This window comes from Pleurodeles waltl, chromosome 1_2 (assembly GCF_031143425.1).
Source record: "Pleurodeles waltl isolate 20211129_DDA chromosome 1_2, aPleWal1.hap1.20221129, whole genome shotgun sequence".
Lineage (NCBI taxonomy): Eukaryota > Metazoa > Chordata > Amphibia > Caudata > Salamandridae > Pleurodeles > Pleurodeles waltl.
In genome coordinates, this window is record NC_090437.1 from 663,472,637 (window position 1) to 663,490,687 (window position 18,051).

At 48.8% G+C, this 18,051-nt stretch overlaps 1 protein-coding gene across 1 annotated transcript in view; it reads right to left on the minus strand.

Annotated features, from left to right (window-relative positions):
* ABCE1 (ATP binding cassette subfamily E member 1) overlaps window positions 1-18,051 on the minus strand; it is a 222,238-nt gene that overhangs the window by 135,539 nt on the left and 68,648 nt on the right. Inside the window, exons 10-13 of the mRNA XM_069242598.1 lie at window positions 12,075-12,196; window positions 11,658-11,879; window positions 10,125-10,184; window positions 9,879-9,937 (exon numbers count right to left, since the gene is read on the minus strand). Coding sequence (XP_069098699.1) covers window positions 9,879-9,937; window positions 10,125-10,184; window positions 11,658-11,879; window positions 12,075-12,196 — 463 coding nt within the window. The remainder of the gene's footprint in view (window positions 1-9,878; window positions 9,938-10,124; window positions 10,185-11,657; window positions 11,880-12,074; window positions 12,197-18,051) is intronic.

The window sequence follows — 18,051 nt, forward strand, 5'->3', positions numbered from 1 at the left end:
AACTTCCCAGTTTTCAGTGTAGCCATTATGGTGCTGTGGAGTTCGTGTTTGACAGACTCCCAGACCATATACTCTTATGGCTACCCTGCACTTACAATGTCTAAGGTTTTGTTTAGACACTGTAGGGGTACCATGCTCATGCACTGGTACCCTCACCTATGGTATAGTGCACCCTGCCTTAGGGCTGTAAGGCCTGCTAGAGGGGTGTCTTACCTATACTGCATAGGCAGTGAGAGGCTGGCATGGCACCCTGAGGGGAGTGCCATGTCGACTTACTCGTTTTGTCCTCACTAGCACACACAAGCTGGTAAGCAGTGTGTCTGTGCTGAGTGAGAGGTCTCCAGGGTGGCATAAGACATGCTGCAGCCCTTAGAGACCTTCCTTGGCATCAGGGCCCTTGGTACTAGAAGTACCAGTTACAAGGGACTTATCTGGATGCCAGGGTCTGCCAATTGTGGATACAAAAGTACAGGTTAGGGAAAGAACACTGGTGCTGGGGCCTGGTTAGCAGGCCTCAGCACACTTTCAATTGTAAACATAGCATCAGCAAAGGCAAAAAGTCAGGGGGCAACCATGCCAAGGAGGCATTTCCTTACACAACCCCCCCCCAAACGAAAGAGGATGAGACTAACCTTTCCCAAGAGAGTCTTCATTTTCTAAGTGGAAGAACCTGGAAAGGCCATCTGCATTGGCATGGGCAGTCCCAGGTCTGTGTTCCACTATAAAGTCCATTCCCTGTAGGGAGATGGACCACCTCAACAGTTTAGGATTTTCACCTTTCATTTGCATCAGCCATTTGAGAGGTCTGTGGTCAGTTTGAACTAGGAAGTGAGTCCCAAAGAGGTATGGTCTCAGCTTCTTCAGGGACCAGACCACAGCAAAGGCCTCCCTCTCAATGGCACTCCAACGCTGCTCCCTGGGGAGTAACCTCCTGCTAATGAAAGCAACAGGCTGGTCAAGGCCATCATCATTTGTTTGGGACAAAACTGCCCCTATCCCATGTTCAGAGGCATCAGTCTGCACAATGAACTGCTTAGAATAATCTGGAGCTTTGAGAACTGGTGCTGAGCACATTGCCTGTTTCAGGGTGTCAAAGGCCTGTTGGCAGTCCACAGTCCAGTTTACTTTCTTGGGCATTTTCTTGGAGGTGAGTTCAGTGAGGGCTGTCACAATGGATCCATATCCCTTCACAAACCTCCTGTAATACCCAGTCAAGCCAAGGAATGCCCTGACTTGAGTCTGGGTTTTTGGAGCTACCCAGTCCAGAATAGTCTGGATCTTGGGTTGGAGTGGCTGAACTTGGCCTCCACCTACAAGGTGTCCCAAGTAAACCACAGTTCCCTGCCCTATCTGGCATTTGGATGCCTTGATAGAGAGGCCTGCAGATTGCAGAGCCTTCAAAACCTTCCTCAGGTGGACCAGGTGATCCTGCCAGGTGGAGCTAAAGACAGCAATATCATCAAGATAAGCTGTGCTAAAGGACTCCAAGCCAGCAAGGACTTGATTCACCAACCTTTGGAAGGTGGCAGGGGCATTCTTTAAACCAAAGGGCATAACAGTAAACTGATAATGCCCATCAGGTGTGGAGAATGCTGTCTTTTCTTTTGCTCCAGGTGCCATTTTTATTTGCCAGTACCCTGCTGTCAAGTCAAAGGTACTTAGAAATTTGGCAGCACCTAATTTATCAATGAGCTCATCAGCTCTTGGAATTGGATGAGCATCTGTCTTGGTGACAGAATTGAGCCCTCTGTAGTCCACACAAAACCTCATCTCTTTCTTTCCATCTGTGGTGTGAGGTTTGGGGACTAAGACCACTGGGCTAGCCCAGGGGCTGTCAGAGCGCTCAATGACTCCCAATTCCAGCATCTTGTGGACTTCCACCTTGATGCTTTCCTTAACATGGTCAGACTGTCTAAAGATTTTGTTCTTGACAGGCATGCTGTCTCCTGTGTCCACATCATGGGTACACAGGTGTGTCTGACCAGGGGTTAAGGAGAAGGGTTCAGGAAACTGTTGTAGGACTCTCCTACAATCAGCTTGCTGTTGGCCAGAGAGGGTGTCTGAGTAGATCACTCCATCTACTGTACCATCTTTTGGGTCTGATGACAGAAGATCAGGGAGAGGTTCACTCTCTGCCTCCTGATCCTCATCTGTTACCATCAACAGATTGACATCAGCCCTGTCGTGGAAGAGCTTAAGGCGGTTTACATGGATCACCCTTTTGGGGCTCCTGCTTGTGCCCAGGTCCACCAAGTAGGTGACCTGACTCTTCCTCTCTAGTACTGGGTAAGGGCCACTCCATTTGTCCTGGAGTGCCCTGGGAGCCACAGGCTCCAGAACCCAGACTTTCTGCCCTGGTTGGAACTCAACCAGTGCAGCCTTTTGGTCATACCAAAACTTCTGGAGCTGTTGGCTGGCCTCAAGGTTTTTGGTTGCCTTTTCCATGTACTCTGCCATTCTAGAGCGAAGGCCAAGTACATAGTCCACTATGTCCTGTTTAGGCTCATGGAGAGGTCTCTCCCAGCCTTCTTTAACAAGGGCAAGTGGTCCCCTTACAGGATGACCAAACAGAAGTTCAAAGGGTGAGAACCCTACTCCCTTCTGTGGTACCTCCCTGTAAGCGAAAAGCAGACATGGCAGGAGGACATCCCATCTCCTTTTGAGTTTTTCTGGGAGCCCCATGATCATGCCTTTTAATGTCTTGTTGAATCTCTCAACTAAGCCATTAGTTTGTGGATGGTAAGGTGTAGTGAATTTATAAGTCACTCCACACTCATTCCACATGTGCTTTAGGTATGCTGACATGAAGTTGGTACCTCTGTCAGACACCACCTCCTTAGGGAAACCCACTCTGGTAAAGATACCAATGAGGGCCTTGGCTACTGCAGGGGCAGTAGTTGACCTAAGGGGAATAGCTTCAGGATACCTGGTAGCATGATCCACTACTACCAGGATATACATATTTCCTGAGGCTGTGGGAGGTTCCAGTGGACCAACTATGTCCACACCCACTCTTTCAAAGGGAACCCCCACCACTGGAAGTGGAATGAGGGGGGCCTTTGGATGCCCACCTGTCTTACCACTGGCTTGACAGGTGGGGCAGGAGAGGCAAAACTCCTTAACCATGTTGGACATATTGGGCCAGTAGAAGTGGTTGACTAACCTCTCCCACGTCTTGGTTTGTCCCAAATGTCCAGCAAGGGGAATGTCATGGGCCAATGTTAGGATGAATTCTCTGAACAGCTGAGGCACTACCACTCTCCTAGTGGCACCAGGTTTGGGGTCTCTGGCCTCAGTGTACAGGAGTCCATCTTCCCAATAGACCCTATGTGTTCCATTTTTCTTGCCCTTGGACTCTTCAGCAGCTTGCTGCCTAAGGCCTTCAAGAGAGGGACAGGTTTCTTGTCCCTTACACAGCTCCTCCCTTGAGGGTCCCCCTGGGCCTAAGAGCTCAACCTGATAAGGTTCAAGCCCCAAAGGCTCAGTTCCCTCAGAGGGCAGAACTTCTTCCTGAGAAGAGAGGTTCCCTTTCTTTTGCTGTGTTGCAGTTGGTTTCCCAACTGACTTTCCTGTTCTCTTGGTAGGCTGGGCCATTTTTCCAGACTCCAGCTCTACTTTTTCACCCTGTGCCTTGCACTGTGCTCTTGTTTTCACACACACCAGTTCAGGGATACCCAGCATTGCTGCATGGGTTTTTAGCTCTACCTCAGCCCATGCTGAGGACTCCAGGTCATTTCCAAGCAGACAGTCCACTGGGATATTTGAGGAGACCACCACCTGTTTCAGGCCATTGACCCCTCCCCATTCTAAAGTAACCATTGCCATGGGATGTACTTTTCTCTGATTGTCAGCGTTGGTGACTGTGTAAGTTTTTCCAGTCAGGTATTGGCCAGGGGAAACCAGTTTCTCTGTCACCATGGTGACACTGGCACCTGTATCCCTCAGGCCCTCTATTCTAGTCCCATTAATTAAGAGTTGCTGTCTGTATTTTTGCATGTTAGGCGGCCAGACAGCTAGTGTGGCTAAATCCACCCCACCCTCAGAAACTAGAGTAGCTTCAGTGTGAACCCTGATTTGCTCTGGGCACACTGTTGATCCCACTTGGAGACTAGCCATACCAGTGTTACCTGGATGGGAGTTTGGAGTGGAACCTTTCTTGGGACAGGCCTTGTCTCCAGTTTGGTGTCCATGCTGTTTACAGCTATGACACCAGGCCTTTTTGGGATCAAAGTTTTTACCCTTGTACCCATTGTTTTGTGAAGAGGCTCTGGGCCCACCCTCCTGTGCAGGTTTTTGGGGGCCTGTAGAAGACTCTTTACTATTTTTAGTTTTGGTTGTCTCATCACCCTTCTGCTGGGGAGTCTTTGTGACCCCTTTCTTTTGGTCACCCCCTGTTGAAGTCTTGGACACCCTTGTCTTGACCCAATGGTCCGCCTTCTTTCCCAATTCTTGGGGAGAAATTGGTCCTAGGTCTACCAGATGCTGATGCAGTTTATCATTGAAACAATTACTTAACAGGTGTTCTTTCACAAATAAATTGTACAGCCCATCATAATTACTTACACCACTGCCTTGAATCCAACCATCTAGTGTTTTCACTGAGTAGTCTACAAAGTCAACCCAGGTCTGGCTCGAGGATTTTTGAGCCCCCCTGAACCTAATCCTGTACTCCTCAGTGGAGAATCCAAAGCCCTCAATCAGGGTACCCTTCATGAGGTCATAAGATTCTGCATCTTGTCCAGAGAGTGTGAGGAGTCTATCCCTACACTTTCCTGTGAACATTTCCCAAAGGAGAGCACCCCAGTGAGATCTGTTCACTTTTCTGGTTACACAAGCCCTCTCAAAAGCTGTGAACCATTTGGTGATGTCATCACCATCTTCATATTTAGTTACAATCCCTTTGGGGATTTTCAACATGTCAGGAGAATCTCTGACCCTATTTATGTTGCTGCCACCATTGATGGGTCCTAGGCCCATCTCTTGTCTTTCCCTCTCTATGGCTAGGATCTGTCTTTCCAAAGCCAATCTTTTGGCCATCCTGGCTAACTGGATGTCCTCTTCACTGGAGTTATCCTCAGTGATTTCAGAGTTGTTGGTCCCTCCTGTGAGGGAACCAGCATCTCTGACTATTATTTGTGGAGTCAGGGCTTGAGAAGCCCTGCTCTCCCTAAGTAGGACTGGAGGGGGGGAATTTCCCTCCAAGTCACTATCTTCATCCTCTGAGTTGCCATCCTCAGAGGGGTTGGCCTTTTCAAACTCTGCCAAAAGCTCCTGGAGCTGTACTTTGGTAGGTTTGGGGCCCATTGCTATTTTCTTTAGTTTACAGAGTGACCTTAGCTCTCTCATCTGTAGATGGAGGTAAGGTGTGGTGTCGAGTTCCACCACATTCACATCTGTGCTAGACATTATGCTTCTAAAAGTTGGAATACTTTTTAAGAAACTAAAACTGGTTCTAGAATCTAATTCAAACTTTTAACAAACTTTTAAACTCTAAAAGAAATGCTAAACAGGATCTAACACAAGGCCCTAGCAGGTCTTTTAAGAATTTAGAAAACTTTTCAAATTGCAAAAATCAATTTCTAATGACAATTTTGGAATTTGTCGTGTGATCAGGTATTGGCTGAGTAGTCCAGCAAATGCAAAGTCTTGTACCCCACCGCTGATCCACCAATGTAGGAAGTTGGCTCTGTATGTGCTATTTCAAAGTAAGGAATAGCATGCACAGAGTCCAAGGGTTCCCCTTAGAGGTAAAATAGTGGTAAAAAGAGATAATACTAATGCTCTATTTTGTGGTAGTGTGGTCGAGCAGTAGGCTTATCCAAGGAGTAGTGTTAAGCATTTGTTGTACATACACATAGACAATAAATGAGGTACACACACTCAGAGACAAATCCAGCCAATAGGTTTTTATATAGAAAAATATCTTTTCTTAGTTTATTTTAAGAACCACAGGTTCAAATTCTACATGTAATATCTCATTCGAAAGGTATTGCAGGTAAGTACTTTAGGAACTTCAAATCATCAAAATTGCATGTATACTTTTCAAGTTATTCACAAATAGCTGTTTTAAAAGTGGACACTTAGTGCAATTTTCACAGTTCCTAGGGGAGGTAAGTATTTGTTAGGTTAACCAGGTAAGTAAGACACTTACAGGGCTTAGTTCTTGGTCCAAGGTAGCCCACCGTTGGGGGTTCAGAGCAACCCCAAAGTCACCACACCAGCAGTTCAGGGCCGGTCAGGTGCAGAGTTCAAAGTGGTGCCCAAAACACATAGGCTAGAATGGAGAGAAGGGGGTGCCCCGGTTCCGGTCTGCTTGCAGGTAAGTACCCGCGTCTTCGGAGGGCAGACCAGGGGGGTTTTGTAGGGCACCGGGGGGGACACAAGTCCACACAGAAATTTCACCCTCAGTGGCGCGGGGGCGGCCGGGTGCAGTGTAGAAACAAGCGTCGGGTTTTCAATGTTAGTCTATGAGAGATCTCGGGATCTCTTCAGCGCTGCAGGCAGGCAAGGGGGGGATTCCTCGGGGAAACCTCCACTTGGGCAAGGGAGAGGGACTCCTGGGGGTCACTTCTCCAGTGAAAGTCCGGTCCTTCAGGTCCTGGGGGCTGCGGGTGCAGGGTCTCTCCCAGGCGTCGGGACTTGGGATTCCAAGAGTCGCGGTCAGGGGAAGCCTCGGGATTCCCTCTGCAGGCGGCGCTGTGGGGGCTCAGGGGGGACAGGTTTTGGTACTCACAGTATCAGAGTAGTCCTGGGGTCCCTCCTGAGGTGTTGGCTCGCCACCAGCCGAGTCGGGGTCGCCGGGTGCAGTGTTGCAAGTCTCACGCTTCTTGCGGGGAGCTTGCAGGGTTCTTTAAAGCTGCTGGAAACAAAGTTGCAGCTTTTCTTGGAGCAGGTCCGCTGTCCTCGGGAGTTTCTTGTCTTTTCGAAGCAGGGGCAGTCCTCAGAGGATGTCGAGGTCGCTGGTCCCTTCGGAAGGCGTCGCTGGAGCAGGGTCTTTGGAAGGCAGGAGACAGGCCGGTGAGTTTCTGGAGCCAAGGCAGTTGTCGTCTTCTGGTCTTCCGCTGCAGGGGTTTTCAGCTGGGCAGTCCTTCTTCTTGTTGCAGGAATCTAATTTTCTAGGGTTCAGGGTAGCCCTTAAATACTAAATTTAAGGGCGTGTTTAGGTCTGGGGGGTTAGTAGCCAATGGCTACTAGCCCTGAGGGTGGGTACACCCTCTTTGTGCCTCCTCCCAAGGGGAGGGGGTCACAATCCTAACCCTATTGGGGGAATCCTCCATCTGCAAGATGGAGGATTTCTAAAAGTTAGAGTCACCTCAGCTCAGGACACCTTAGGGGCTGTCCTGACTGGCCAGTGACTCCTCCTTGTTATTCTCATTATTTTCTCCGGCCTTGCCGCCAAAAGGTGGGGCCTGGCCGGAGGGGGCGGGCAACTCCACTAGCTGGAGTGTCCTGCTGGGTTGTCACAAAGGAGGTGAGCCTTTGAGGCTCACCGCCAGGTGTGACAATTCCTGCCTGGGAGAGGTGTTAGCATCTCCACCCAGTGCAGGCTTTGTTACTGGCCTCAGAGTGACAAAGGCACTCTCCCCATGGGGCCAGCAACATGTCTCGGTTTGTGGCAGGCTGCTAAAACTAGTCAGCCTACACAGATAGTCGGTTAAGTTTCAGGGGGCACCTCTAAGGTGCCCTCTGTGGTGTATTTTACAATAAAATGTACACTGGCATCAGTGTGCATTTATTGTGCTGAGAAGTTTGATACCAAACTTCCCAGTTTTCAGTGTAGCCATTATGGTGCTGTGGAGTTCGTGTTTGACAGACTCCCAGACCATATACTCTTATGGCTACCCTGCACTTACAATGTCTAAGGTTTTGTTTAGACACTGTAGGGGTACCATGCTCATGCACTGGTACCCTCACCTATGGTATAGTGCACCCTGCCTTAGGGCTGTAAGGCCTGCTAGAGGGGTGTCTTACCTATACTGCATAGGCAGTGAGAGGCTGGCATGGCACCCTGAGGGGAGTGCCATGTCGACTTACTCGTTTTGTCCTCACTAGCACACACAAGCTGGTAAGCAGTGTGTCTGTGCTGAGTGAGAGGTCTCCAGGGTGGCATAAGACATGCTGCAGCCCTTAGAGACCTTCCTTGGCATCAGGGCCCTTGGTACTAGAAGTACCAGTTACAAGGGACTTATCTGGATGCCAGGGTCTGCCAATTGTGGATACAAAAGTACAGGTTAGGGAAAGAACACTGGTGCTGGGGCCTGGTTAGCAGGCCTCAGCACACTTTCAATTGTAAACATAGCATCAGCAAAGGCAAAAAGTCAGGGGGCAACCATGCCAAGGAGGCATTTCCTTACACAAGGCCACTGATTATGCCCCCCAAATACGTCCTTTCCACCAACTCTCCGTCCCCTCGCCGCGGGCCGCCCCGCCAAGTCTCCAACACCATCCGCAACACCACCAGGCCCCTCCAAGCTACTATTTCACAGCTAAGGGAGCCTTCGTCGCTGCACGTTTCCAGTGGCCACCTCCAGGCCCAGCCAGCCGCAATCATACAGCTCCGCAGGTCTCAGTATCCGCACCGCACTCTGTCTCGCCTTGCCATGCCAAACTGCGCTGTGTCACCCCGCGGGCCGAGCAGTCCTGCCGATCCCTTGTGGGGCTAGCGCAGCATGCCCGCGAGGCCTCCCCCGCTCACCACATCGCAGGGAGGCCAAGCAACCCCACAGCACCTACCGCTCCTCAAGGCTTCATCTGGCGGTGCAGCCTGCTGTCTCCGCCCGCTATAGGCCGCAGGCCCAGGCCGCGATCCACTGCGCGCGCCCTTGCAGCTCCACAGTTGTCGTGGGCCCCACTCACTGCCACCGCCGGGGCATGCAAACCAGGGCCCTGGCAGGCCACCAACAACATCTGCCGGTCCAAGGACGCGGCCATGCTGGCGTCGCCGCCCCTCGGCAAGCCCTGCCCGAGGGCTCACCCTCCAAATCTCAGGGCACCCTACGCGGCCCCCAGGCACTGCTCTCGTCCGCTGCCACACGAGCTGGCCCACTGAGGAGGGCTGGGGTCCCGCTGCCATGCTGTTTCTGGGCCCGGGCAGCGGAGCTCCAAGAAACGCGCCTGTTCACTCCACCATCTTGGCCACGCCCCTTAAGTTCACATTTAAACCACTTTCATGCACCATCAAGGATAACAGTGGTAACTAAGTGAATCCAGTTCAGTCACCTTGAAACCATGAAGACTGATTTATGTACCAAGGATTGCAGGGCTAACAGTAAGGCATAAACAAGCAGTGACTCCATGAAAGATACACTGCTAGAGGGAAAGGTATTCCATGAATGAAAGCTTATGAATTAAATCAAGCTAGCTACTTTTGTTGAGCATGTAGGCTTTTTTTTTTATATATATTTCAGCACTAATCAGCATACAATGCAGCTCTTGTTCTACTCCATAAAGGTGTTGATCTGATTTCCTAGCTGATTTACAAATCACCAGTGTATGCAAAAAAATGCAGGAGAGCACATTTATGAAGCAGATTCACAATGAAATTCAGCTCAAAGTAGGTTAGACTGTGCCTACATTACTTGGCCAAGGCACAGCAATTGTTGCGACAGGTGAGCATCTAAAGAGGACAGGAAATTTCTGTGTAAATCTAGAGAATAATTTGTACTGAAGAAAAGAATGACCTCAAGAAGAAACATGATACACATAGTACCAATTAGCAAGTTTAAACAAGCTCACTGCCTGAGGGAGATCATGAAATAAAATGCCAGAGTAGTTAACATCCAACTCAACACACTACATACCACACAATCATGTTTCTGGAAGTCTGAACACACAGCCTCTGCTTTAAGTACACAGTAATGTAAATATACAAAACCTACTGTAGACTTGGGACTGATCTTCTGTGGTTTGTAGCTAACATTAAGAACTGGCACATCACCTATAAAACAAAAGAGACAGCGGGGAACACTGAGATCAAAGGTAATAAAGAAGCTGTGCAATAACTTACTAGGTAAAATAAGATTAATTAAAATGGTGCGATACAAAAGCTTTATACGTGTAGCAGACTTCTTCAGGTGAGTGATGAAAGATTTCTATACAAACCCAGAATTAAATTCAATCATTACCTCCTTCATCAGGCTTCAGTCTCCCAGCAAGCATTCGGATGAACGTGGTCTTGCCAGTACCTAAAGAAACAACATTTTGCAGTTCAATAAATGTTACAAAAGCAATTATATATATATATATATATATATATATATATATATATATATATATATATATATATATATATATATATATAACGAAAGGTGAACATATGTTTATTAATTAAAAGGAACATTTCCAGATTTAGAAAGTTAGGGTCAAGTGTACTTGGGTGAAAAGGGCTGGACACATGCAAAGAGAACAGAAAAATAATTAGGGACAAAGGATTATGTATGTCGTGTGAGCAACGAAAGGTGACCTGAATCTGAAGAAAGACTGATGTGTGGAGACAATGTGCATATAAAAGGGACTGAGCATGCAACTGGCAGCGTGAGAGGGCTACCATTCAAAAGAGGCATGGAAGGTCCTATGACCACAGCCAGGATATCAGAGAAGTCTGGATGAAAGAGAAATGGGCATAACAGTATGCATGTCAAATGGACGGTCCAGTCCACGCCCTGTTAGGTTAGCATTAACATGAGAGCTGCACTGGAAAGCATTTGAGGAACCTAGAGATCCTGGATCCCAAGGTTTGAGGTTTAGTATTCTAAAATACACGTTTTGGCAAAGGACAGATGATCCAAGCATGTGTAGCAGAGCCTTATCGACCCCATACTTGAGACAATCTGAACTGCATCACCTTATGATCAGATCCCACCCAAGGTTTCCAAGGTTCAGCAGGGGTTTTCCCTCACTCCTTTCACACTTTCACAAAAAAGTAGGTTCATGTGCTCACTAAAACTCTTTAATATGTTAATGGCTGCTGCTTAGCAATGTGCCTCCCCCCGCACCAGTTTGAACCCAGAATACATGCGGACCTTAACCAGGTCAAAACAGCCTAAAATGGGACTGAGCCAAAGCCCACCCTGAGTTTTCCAGACACCACCTGCAGCCTTTTTCTGCAGGCCTTCTCCACTCAAGTATCCCCTGCACTGGAACCAGACGCCAAAAGACACCAGTGCACCGAGCCCCACAGTCCGAGGAGAAGTGGGCCAACAGTGTCTCTACGTGCCCGAGGAACTTAAGGGTCAAGCCCCCCTGTGGGTTCCGCCAGACATGCCTCCGAGGCCCAGGCTTGCAGCCTTTTTCTAACCGGACCGATCTCCATTGAAGTGAACAAGACACCGTAGCTGTAACACATCTCTGCACCCGGGCACCCCCCGGGGTTATACAGATGAGTACAAGGACCTCACCACCACTTAGTGTCACCCTCATAAGCATTGAAAGGTTGGTCAGAGCAATGAAGATCAAGGATTCTGTCCAGATATAAATGAAGAGTTCAGCTTACTCAGTAACATCTCAGTTGAGGAACCATGATGAAAAGACGGGTTGATAAATTTTTTTGAACTAATTTGGGTGAAGAGGTGGGCAGGTTGTTCAAGGTAAGTGGATGTGTTTTTTTTCCCCTTTGATGTGCTATCAACATAGATCTTTATACATGGAAAGAGTCTCACCATTTTCTCCTAACATAACCATGATTTCGGAATCTGTGAATTCTCCACGAATGATCTCCAACTCAAAATCTCCAAGCTTTTTTTTCATAGCAGGGTATTTATACATGCACATCTTCTTGATTTCTTCTTCATTAGCTGTCTCTGCCACTTTAAAAACCAGCGAAGTTTCTCGAAACCTCAGGTTTTCAGTTGGAACATAGCCATCCAAGAAAACGTTGATGCCTGAAGGAGTATATGTTGGTTACTGAAACTGGCAGAAGAAACAAACTCACAGCAGACCATTTTCAACAGAAGCATAGCTAGGACAGTCTGCTTTGGAATGTAAAACCTGTTGACTTTGCTGTCAAGATACCCCTACAATTATATGTCACCAGGGAATGCATCACTTAAGGTCTGGGTCTGAATGCAGAAGCTTACCTTCTCGTACGCTAAAAGGCATCGTAACAACTCCGTAGGCACTTGGTACACCATAAAGGCAGCAGATGAAGTCAGAGAGATAGTCCAAAACACTTAGATCGTGCTCCACGACAATGATGTACCTAAAAATAGAACACACTGCTTTCTTCACAGGACAGCACAGGTGAGTAATTACACTGCAGTATGTTAATACAGTTGAACAATATTTTACCAATAAACCCTGAAGAAAGAAAAGGTCAGATGCTACTTCCCCTGTAGGCATCTGTTTGCGGCATGTTGTGCTGTAGACTCACATGCTGTGCATACTCTAGCCATCTAGTACTGAGCTCAGGCGCTGTACCACTTGATTTTGTTTGAAGATGAGTCACAAGGTATAGTGATTCCACCTATCTCTTGTAATGCATGTTGGACATGAGAACCATTGTCAGGTTGTTTTTTCTGCATGGAGGGTGCAGAAGTAGACAGAGCACAAGATAAAGAAGGGACAAATCACAGGCAACTGGAGGGGGAGGACATATGAATCTATAGCACTACATACCACAGATAGATGCTTACAGGGTAAGTAACATTTTCAGTTGGTGGCATGCATTGGTGTAGATACCCATGCTGTGCATAGACTGAAAAGCAGCCCTCCCGAAAGTTGTGGTTTAGCTTGAGGATGTTGCAGAAGATTGGAAAAGTGTATACGGGACAGCCAGGCCAACATTACTTTGCTGGTAGGCCAGGACATCCACAGAGTAATGTTTGGTAAATGTGTGAGCGGAAGACCAAGTAGAGGCTTTGTAGATATCAGCTAAAGGACATTTACCCAGAAAAGCCACTGAGGCACCTTTCTCAGGGTCGGAGTGAGGTCTAGGAGTGACAAGGAGAGGTCTTTTGACTTTAGCCTAACTGGTCTGTATGCATCCAACAAGCCAGCATGCAACACCTGCTTTAGAAAAAGCATTCTCCTTGTGTGGTTTGGAGAAAGATACAAACAGCTGTTATGTCTTAAAGAAGGGTTTTGTACTGTCAATGGAATACATGAGCAGTCTTTTGACATCCAGTGTGCGTTCGGTTACTGATTCTGGATGTGGGGAAAAACTGGGAGTTCTTTTGTTTGGTTGAGGTGAAAGCTAGAGACCACCTTTGGCAGGAATTTGTCATTGATTTTTAGGACCACCCTGTCACGATGCAACTGGAAGAAAGACTCTTCCAATGTAACAACATGTATCTGACTGACTCATCTGAGGGAAGGTATGGCTACTATGAAAGCCACCTTTCAGGAAAGGAACTGTAATGAGGAGGAGTGAAGTGTTTAAAAAGGAGGGCCCAATTAGTCTAATGAGTACCATGTTGGGGTAACACACAGGAGCAGGAGACGCCTGTGGTGGAAAAACTTTTTTGAAGCCTTCCATGACAGATAATGACTGGGATTCTGAAAATTAAAGTGTGTTGTCCATTTTATAAGTAGCCGGCCACTAAAGCTAAATGGAGTCTGAGAAGTAAGAGCAAGTCCCAACTGCTGTAGGTGAAGAAGGTAACAGAGATGTCTTACACAAAGGCAGAGAGGGAGTCAATACGGTTAGTGAGACCGTAGTATTCGTACCATTTCCACTTGGTCGCACAGCAGGTGTAGGAAGCTGGTATACCAAAATGAGGTATACCATGCAAAAAGTCCAGGGGTTCCGTTATAAGTGGAAAGGGGCTTTCTCTAGCAAATCCCAAGGTGCTCTGTTAGGGGGTAGTGTGGCTGATCAGGCTTAGGCTTATCAGAGTCAACAAATGATACACACAACTCCATAAGGAGAGCCATGCCAATTTATGAAAATAACACTTATCTTTTTATAATTTTAGGCACCACGATCAGGTAAGTAGGTTTTGAGCTATGGATTTTTACAGGTTTGAAAAGTCAACACTTAGTGCAATTTTTGAAGAGGTAATGTTATCCTATGGCAGAAAGGCATGTACTGCATACCAGTACTTTACAGCAACTTTCAGGACCAATCTTCTGGACTTAAGGTGAGTTTGAGGCAGGGTTCGATCCACACCAACAGGTCACCTTGGGAGGCACTGGGGCATCCAGTTGTAGTGGTGCTTTTCTGCATTGGGTGCCCTAATGTTATCCAATGGGAAAAGGAACATATACTGCATTGGGCACTTAGCAATGACTTATAGGACTGTTCATCTGGAATTAAGGTAAGTATAGGGCAAGGTCCACAGCAGAACCATAAGGTCACTTTGGGAGGCACTTTTCAGCGTTGGGTGCCCTAATGCTATCCTATGGAGTACGGTACGCTCAGAAAGATGCTGCAAGCTTGGACTGAGGGACCAGTCTGGCTAAAACAACAAGGGGGCTCAGGTCTCACGATGCTCAGAGACCTAGTGACACCTTTGGTACTCTTCTTCTCGGGCTGGGGTGGCCGGGTACAGAGGTGTCCTGAGGCATCAGGTTTTTGTCACATGGTCACTTGTGATAGAGGGAGGCCTGGACAAAGAGGCTGCAGATGTTGTTGTGAAGTTGACAGCGGAAAGACCCAAGCTAGGCTTCATCTCTAGGAGGTCTGGGAACATGCTGGCACAGCTGGCCCACTTCAACTGGGGCTAGGGGGCACGGGTGCAGTGAAGCTTTCCGGTATCAGGTTTTGGCGTTACTGAGTCCTGGGAGTTCTTCTGGTGTGCCAGCAGGATGCAGGGAAGCAGCCCTGGTATTCCACAGGAGTTCCTGGGTCTTCATTGAAGGTTGATGGTCCTCTGAGGCTTTTGGAGACACGGACAGTTGCAGGACAAGTAGACTTTGGCGCAATTGTCAAGGACAGCAGGCAGGCTACTGGGGCAGGGGCCAAGTCAGCTGCTGGTCTTCTGTTCTTGCTTTTGTGACTCTTCAGCATCCATCTTCTTTCAGGTCAGCAGAATCGGATATTCTGGTGCTAGTGGCTCCCCTAAATAGTGAGCTTAGGGGTGCTAGGGGAGTGTAGGGCAGTAGCCAATGGGCTACTTACCCCTGGTGTCACTACGTCCCCTATATGATCACTTCCTGTGGGCAAATCCCTGCCCTAAAGTTTCTAGCTCTAGCATCACCAAGATGGCAGGCTTTCAAATTTTGTTTCCACGTCAGGCAGCTCACCTTAGGGACAGAATTGGCCTGAAGGTTGACAACTCTCCGACTACTAATTTTCCTGCCTGTCCAGGTGCCAAATAGGCCCTGGGCTTGGGGGCGTCGACATCTCCTCACAATTGAGGGAAGTTAGACTTGCATACCAAATGCAGTGGGCTCTCTGATGTCCCCTACCTTGGAGTCCTAATTCACAGATGTAAAGAAATGGCTCCCTGTTGCAGTTACCCCCCACTTTTTGCCTGATACTGACTTGACTGAGCAGTGTGCTGGGACCCTGCTAACTAGGCCCCAGCACCAGTGTTCTTTCACCTAAAATGTACCGTTGTCTCCACAATTGGCACAACCCTGGCACCCAGGTAAGTCCCTTGTAACTGGTACCCCTGGTACCAAGGGCCCTGATGCCAGGGAAGGTCTCTAAGGGCTGCAGCCACCCTAGGGACCCCTCACTCAGCACAGACACACTGCTTGCCAGCTTGTGTGTGCTGGTGGGGAGAAAATGACTAAGTCGACATGGCACTCCCCTCAGGGTGCCATGCCAACCTCACACTGCCTGTGGCATAGGTAAGTCACCCCTCTAGCAGGCCTTACAGCCCTAAGGCAGGGTGCACTATACCATAGGTGAGGGCATAAGTGCATGAGCACTATGCCCCTACAGTGTCTAAACAAAACCTTAGACATTGTAAGTGCGGGGTAGCCATAAGAGTATATGGTCTGGGAGTCTGTCAAAAACGAACTCCACAGCTCCATAATGGCTACACTGAATACTGGGAAGTTTGGTATCAAAAGAGGGCATCTTAGAGATGCCCCCTGTATTTTACCGAATTGTTCAGTGCAGGACTGACTGGTCTGTGCCAGCCTGCTGCTGAGAGACGAGTTTCTGACCCCATGTGGTGAGGGCCTTTGTGCTCTCTGAGGACAGAAACAAAAGCCTGCTCTGGGTGGAGGTGCTTCACACCTCCCCCCCTGCAGGAACTGTAACACCTAGCAGTGAGCCTCAAAGGCTCAGGCTTCGTGTTACAATGCCCCAGGGCACTCCAGCTAGTGGAGATGCCCGCCCCCTGGACACAGCCCCCACTTTTGGCGGCAAGTCCAGGAGAGATAATGAGAAAAACAAGGAGGAGTCACTGGGCAGTCAGGACAGCCCCTAAAGGTGTCCTGAGCGGAGGTGACTGACTTTTAGAAATCCTCCATCTTGCAGATGGAGGATTCCCCCAATAGGATTAGGGATGTGCCCCCCTCCCCTCAGGGAGGAGGCACAAAGAGGGTGTAGCCACCCTCAGGGCTAGTAGCCATTAGCTACTAACCCCCCAGACCTAAACACACCCCTAAATCGAGTATTTAGGGGCTCCCAGAACACAGCAAGATAGATTCCTGCAACCTAAGACGAAGAAGGAGAGGACTGCTGAACTGAAAAACCTGCAGAGAAGACGGAGACACCAACTGCTTTGGCCCCAGCTCTACCGGCCTGTCTCCCCCCTTCTAAAGACACTGCTCCAGCGACGCGTTCCCAGGGTCCAGCAACCTCTGAAGCCTCAGAAGACTACCCTGCATCTAGAAGGACCAAGAACTCCAGAGGACAGCGGCTCTGTTCCCCAAAGACTGCAACTTTGAAACCAAACATGTTTCCCGCCGGAAGCGTGAGACTTTGCACTCTGCACCCGACGCCCCCGGCTCGACTTGTGGAGACTCCCCGTCGACTACGAGACCGTGAGTAGCCAGAGTTGACCCCCCTGAGCCCCACAGCGACGCCTGCAGAGGGAGTCCCGAGGCTCCCCTGACCGCGACTGCCTGCTTCAAAGACCCGACGCCTGGTAAAGACACTGCACCCGCAGCCCCCAGGACCTGAAGGATCCGACTTCCAGTGCAGGAGCGACCCCCAGGTGGCCCTCTCCCTTGCCCAGGTGGTGGCTACCCCGAGGAGCACCCCCCTTGCCTGCATCGCTGAAGAGACCCCTTGGTCTCCCATTGATTCCTATTGCGAACCCGACGCCTGTTTGCACACTGCACCCGGCCGCCCCCGTGCCGCTGAGGGTGTACTTTCTGTGCTGACTTGTGTCCCCCCCGGTGCCCTACAAAACCCCCCTGGTCTGCCCTCCGAAGACGCGGGTACTTACGTGCTGGCAGACTGGAACCGGGGCACCCCCTTCTCCATTGAAGCCTATGGGTTTTGGGCACCTCTTTGACCTCTGCACCTGACCGGCCCTGAGCTGCTGGTGTGGTAACTTTGGGGTTGCTCTGAACCCCCCCAACGGTGGGCTACCTTGGACCCAAACTTGAACCCCGTAGGTGGTTTACTTACCTGCAAAAACTAACAAACACTTACCTCCCCCAGGAACTGTTGAAAATTGCACTAACTGTCTAGTTTTAAAATAGCTGTGTGTCATTTATGTGAAAACTGTATATGCTATTTTGCTAATTCAAAGTTCCTAATGTTCCTACATGAAATACCTTTCATTTGAAGTGTTACTTGTAAGTCTTGAACCTGTGGTTCTTAAAATAAACTAAGAAAATATATTTTTCTACACAAAAACCTATTGGCCTGGAATTGTCTCGGAGTGTGTGTTCCTCATTTATTGCCTGTGTGTGTACAACAAATGCTTAACACTACCCTCTGATAAGCCTACTCCTCGACCACACTACCACAAAATAGAGCATTAGAATTATCTATTTTTGCCACTATCTTACCTCTAAGGGGAACCCTTGGACTCTGTGCATACTATTCCTTACTTTGAAATAGTGCATACAGAGCCAACTGCCTACAACAGATCATATTGTTGGAAGAGGTGTGTAACACACCTGCAAAAGTAGGCTTTGTTCAAGACCGCCTGAGAGCAGAGGCTCTCACCCCTGCGGGTCAGAAACTTGTCTGTTGGTGGCAGG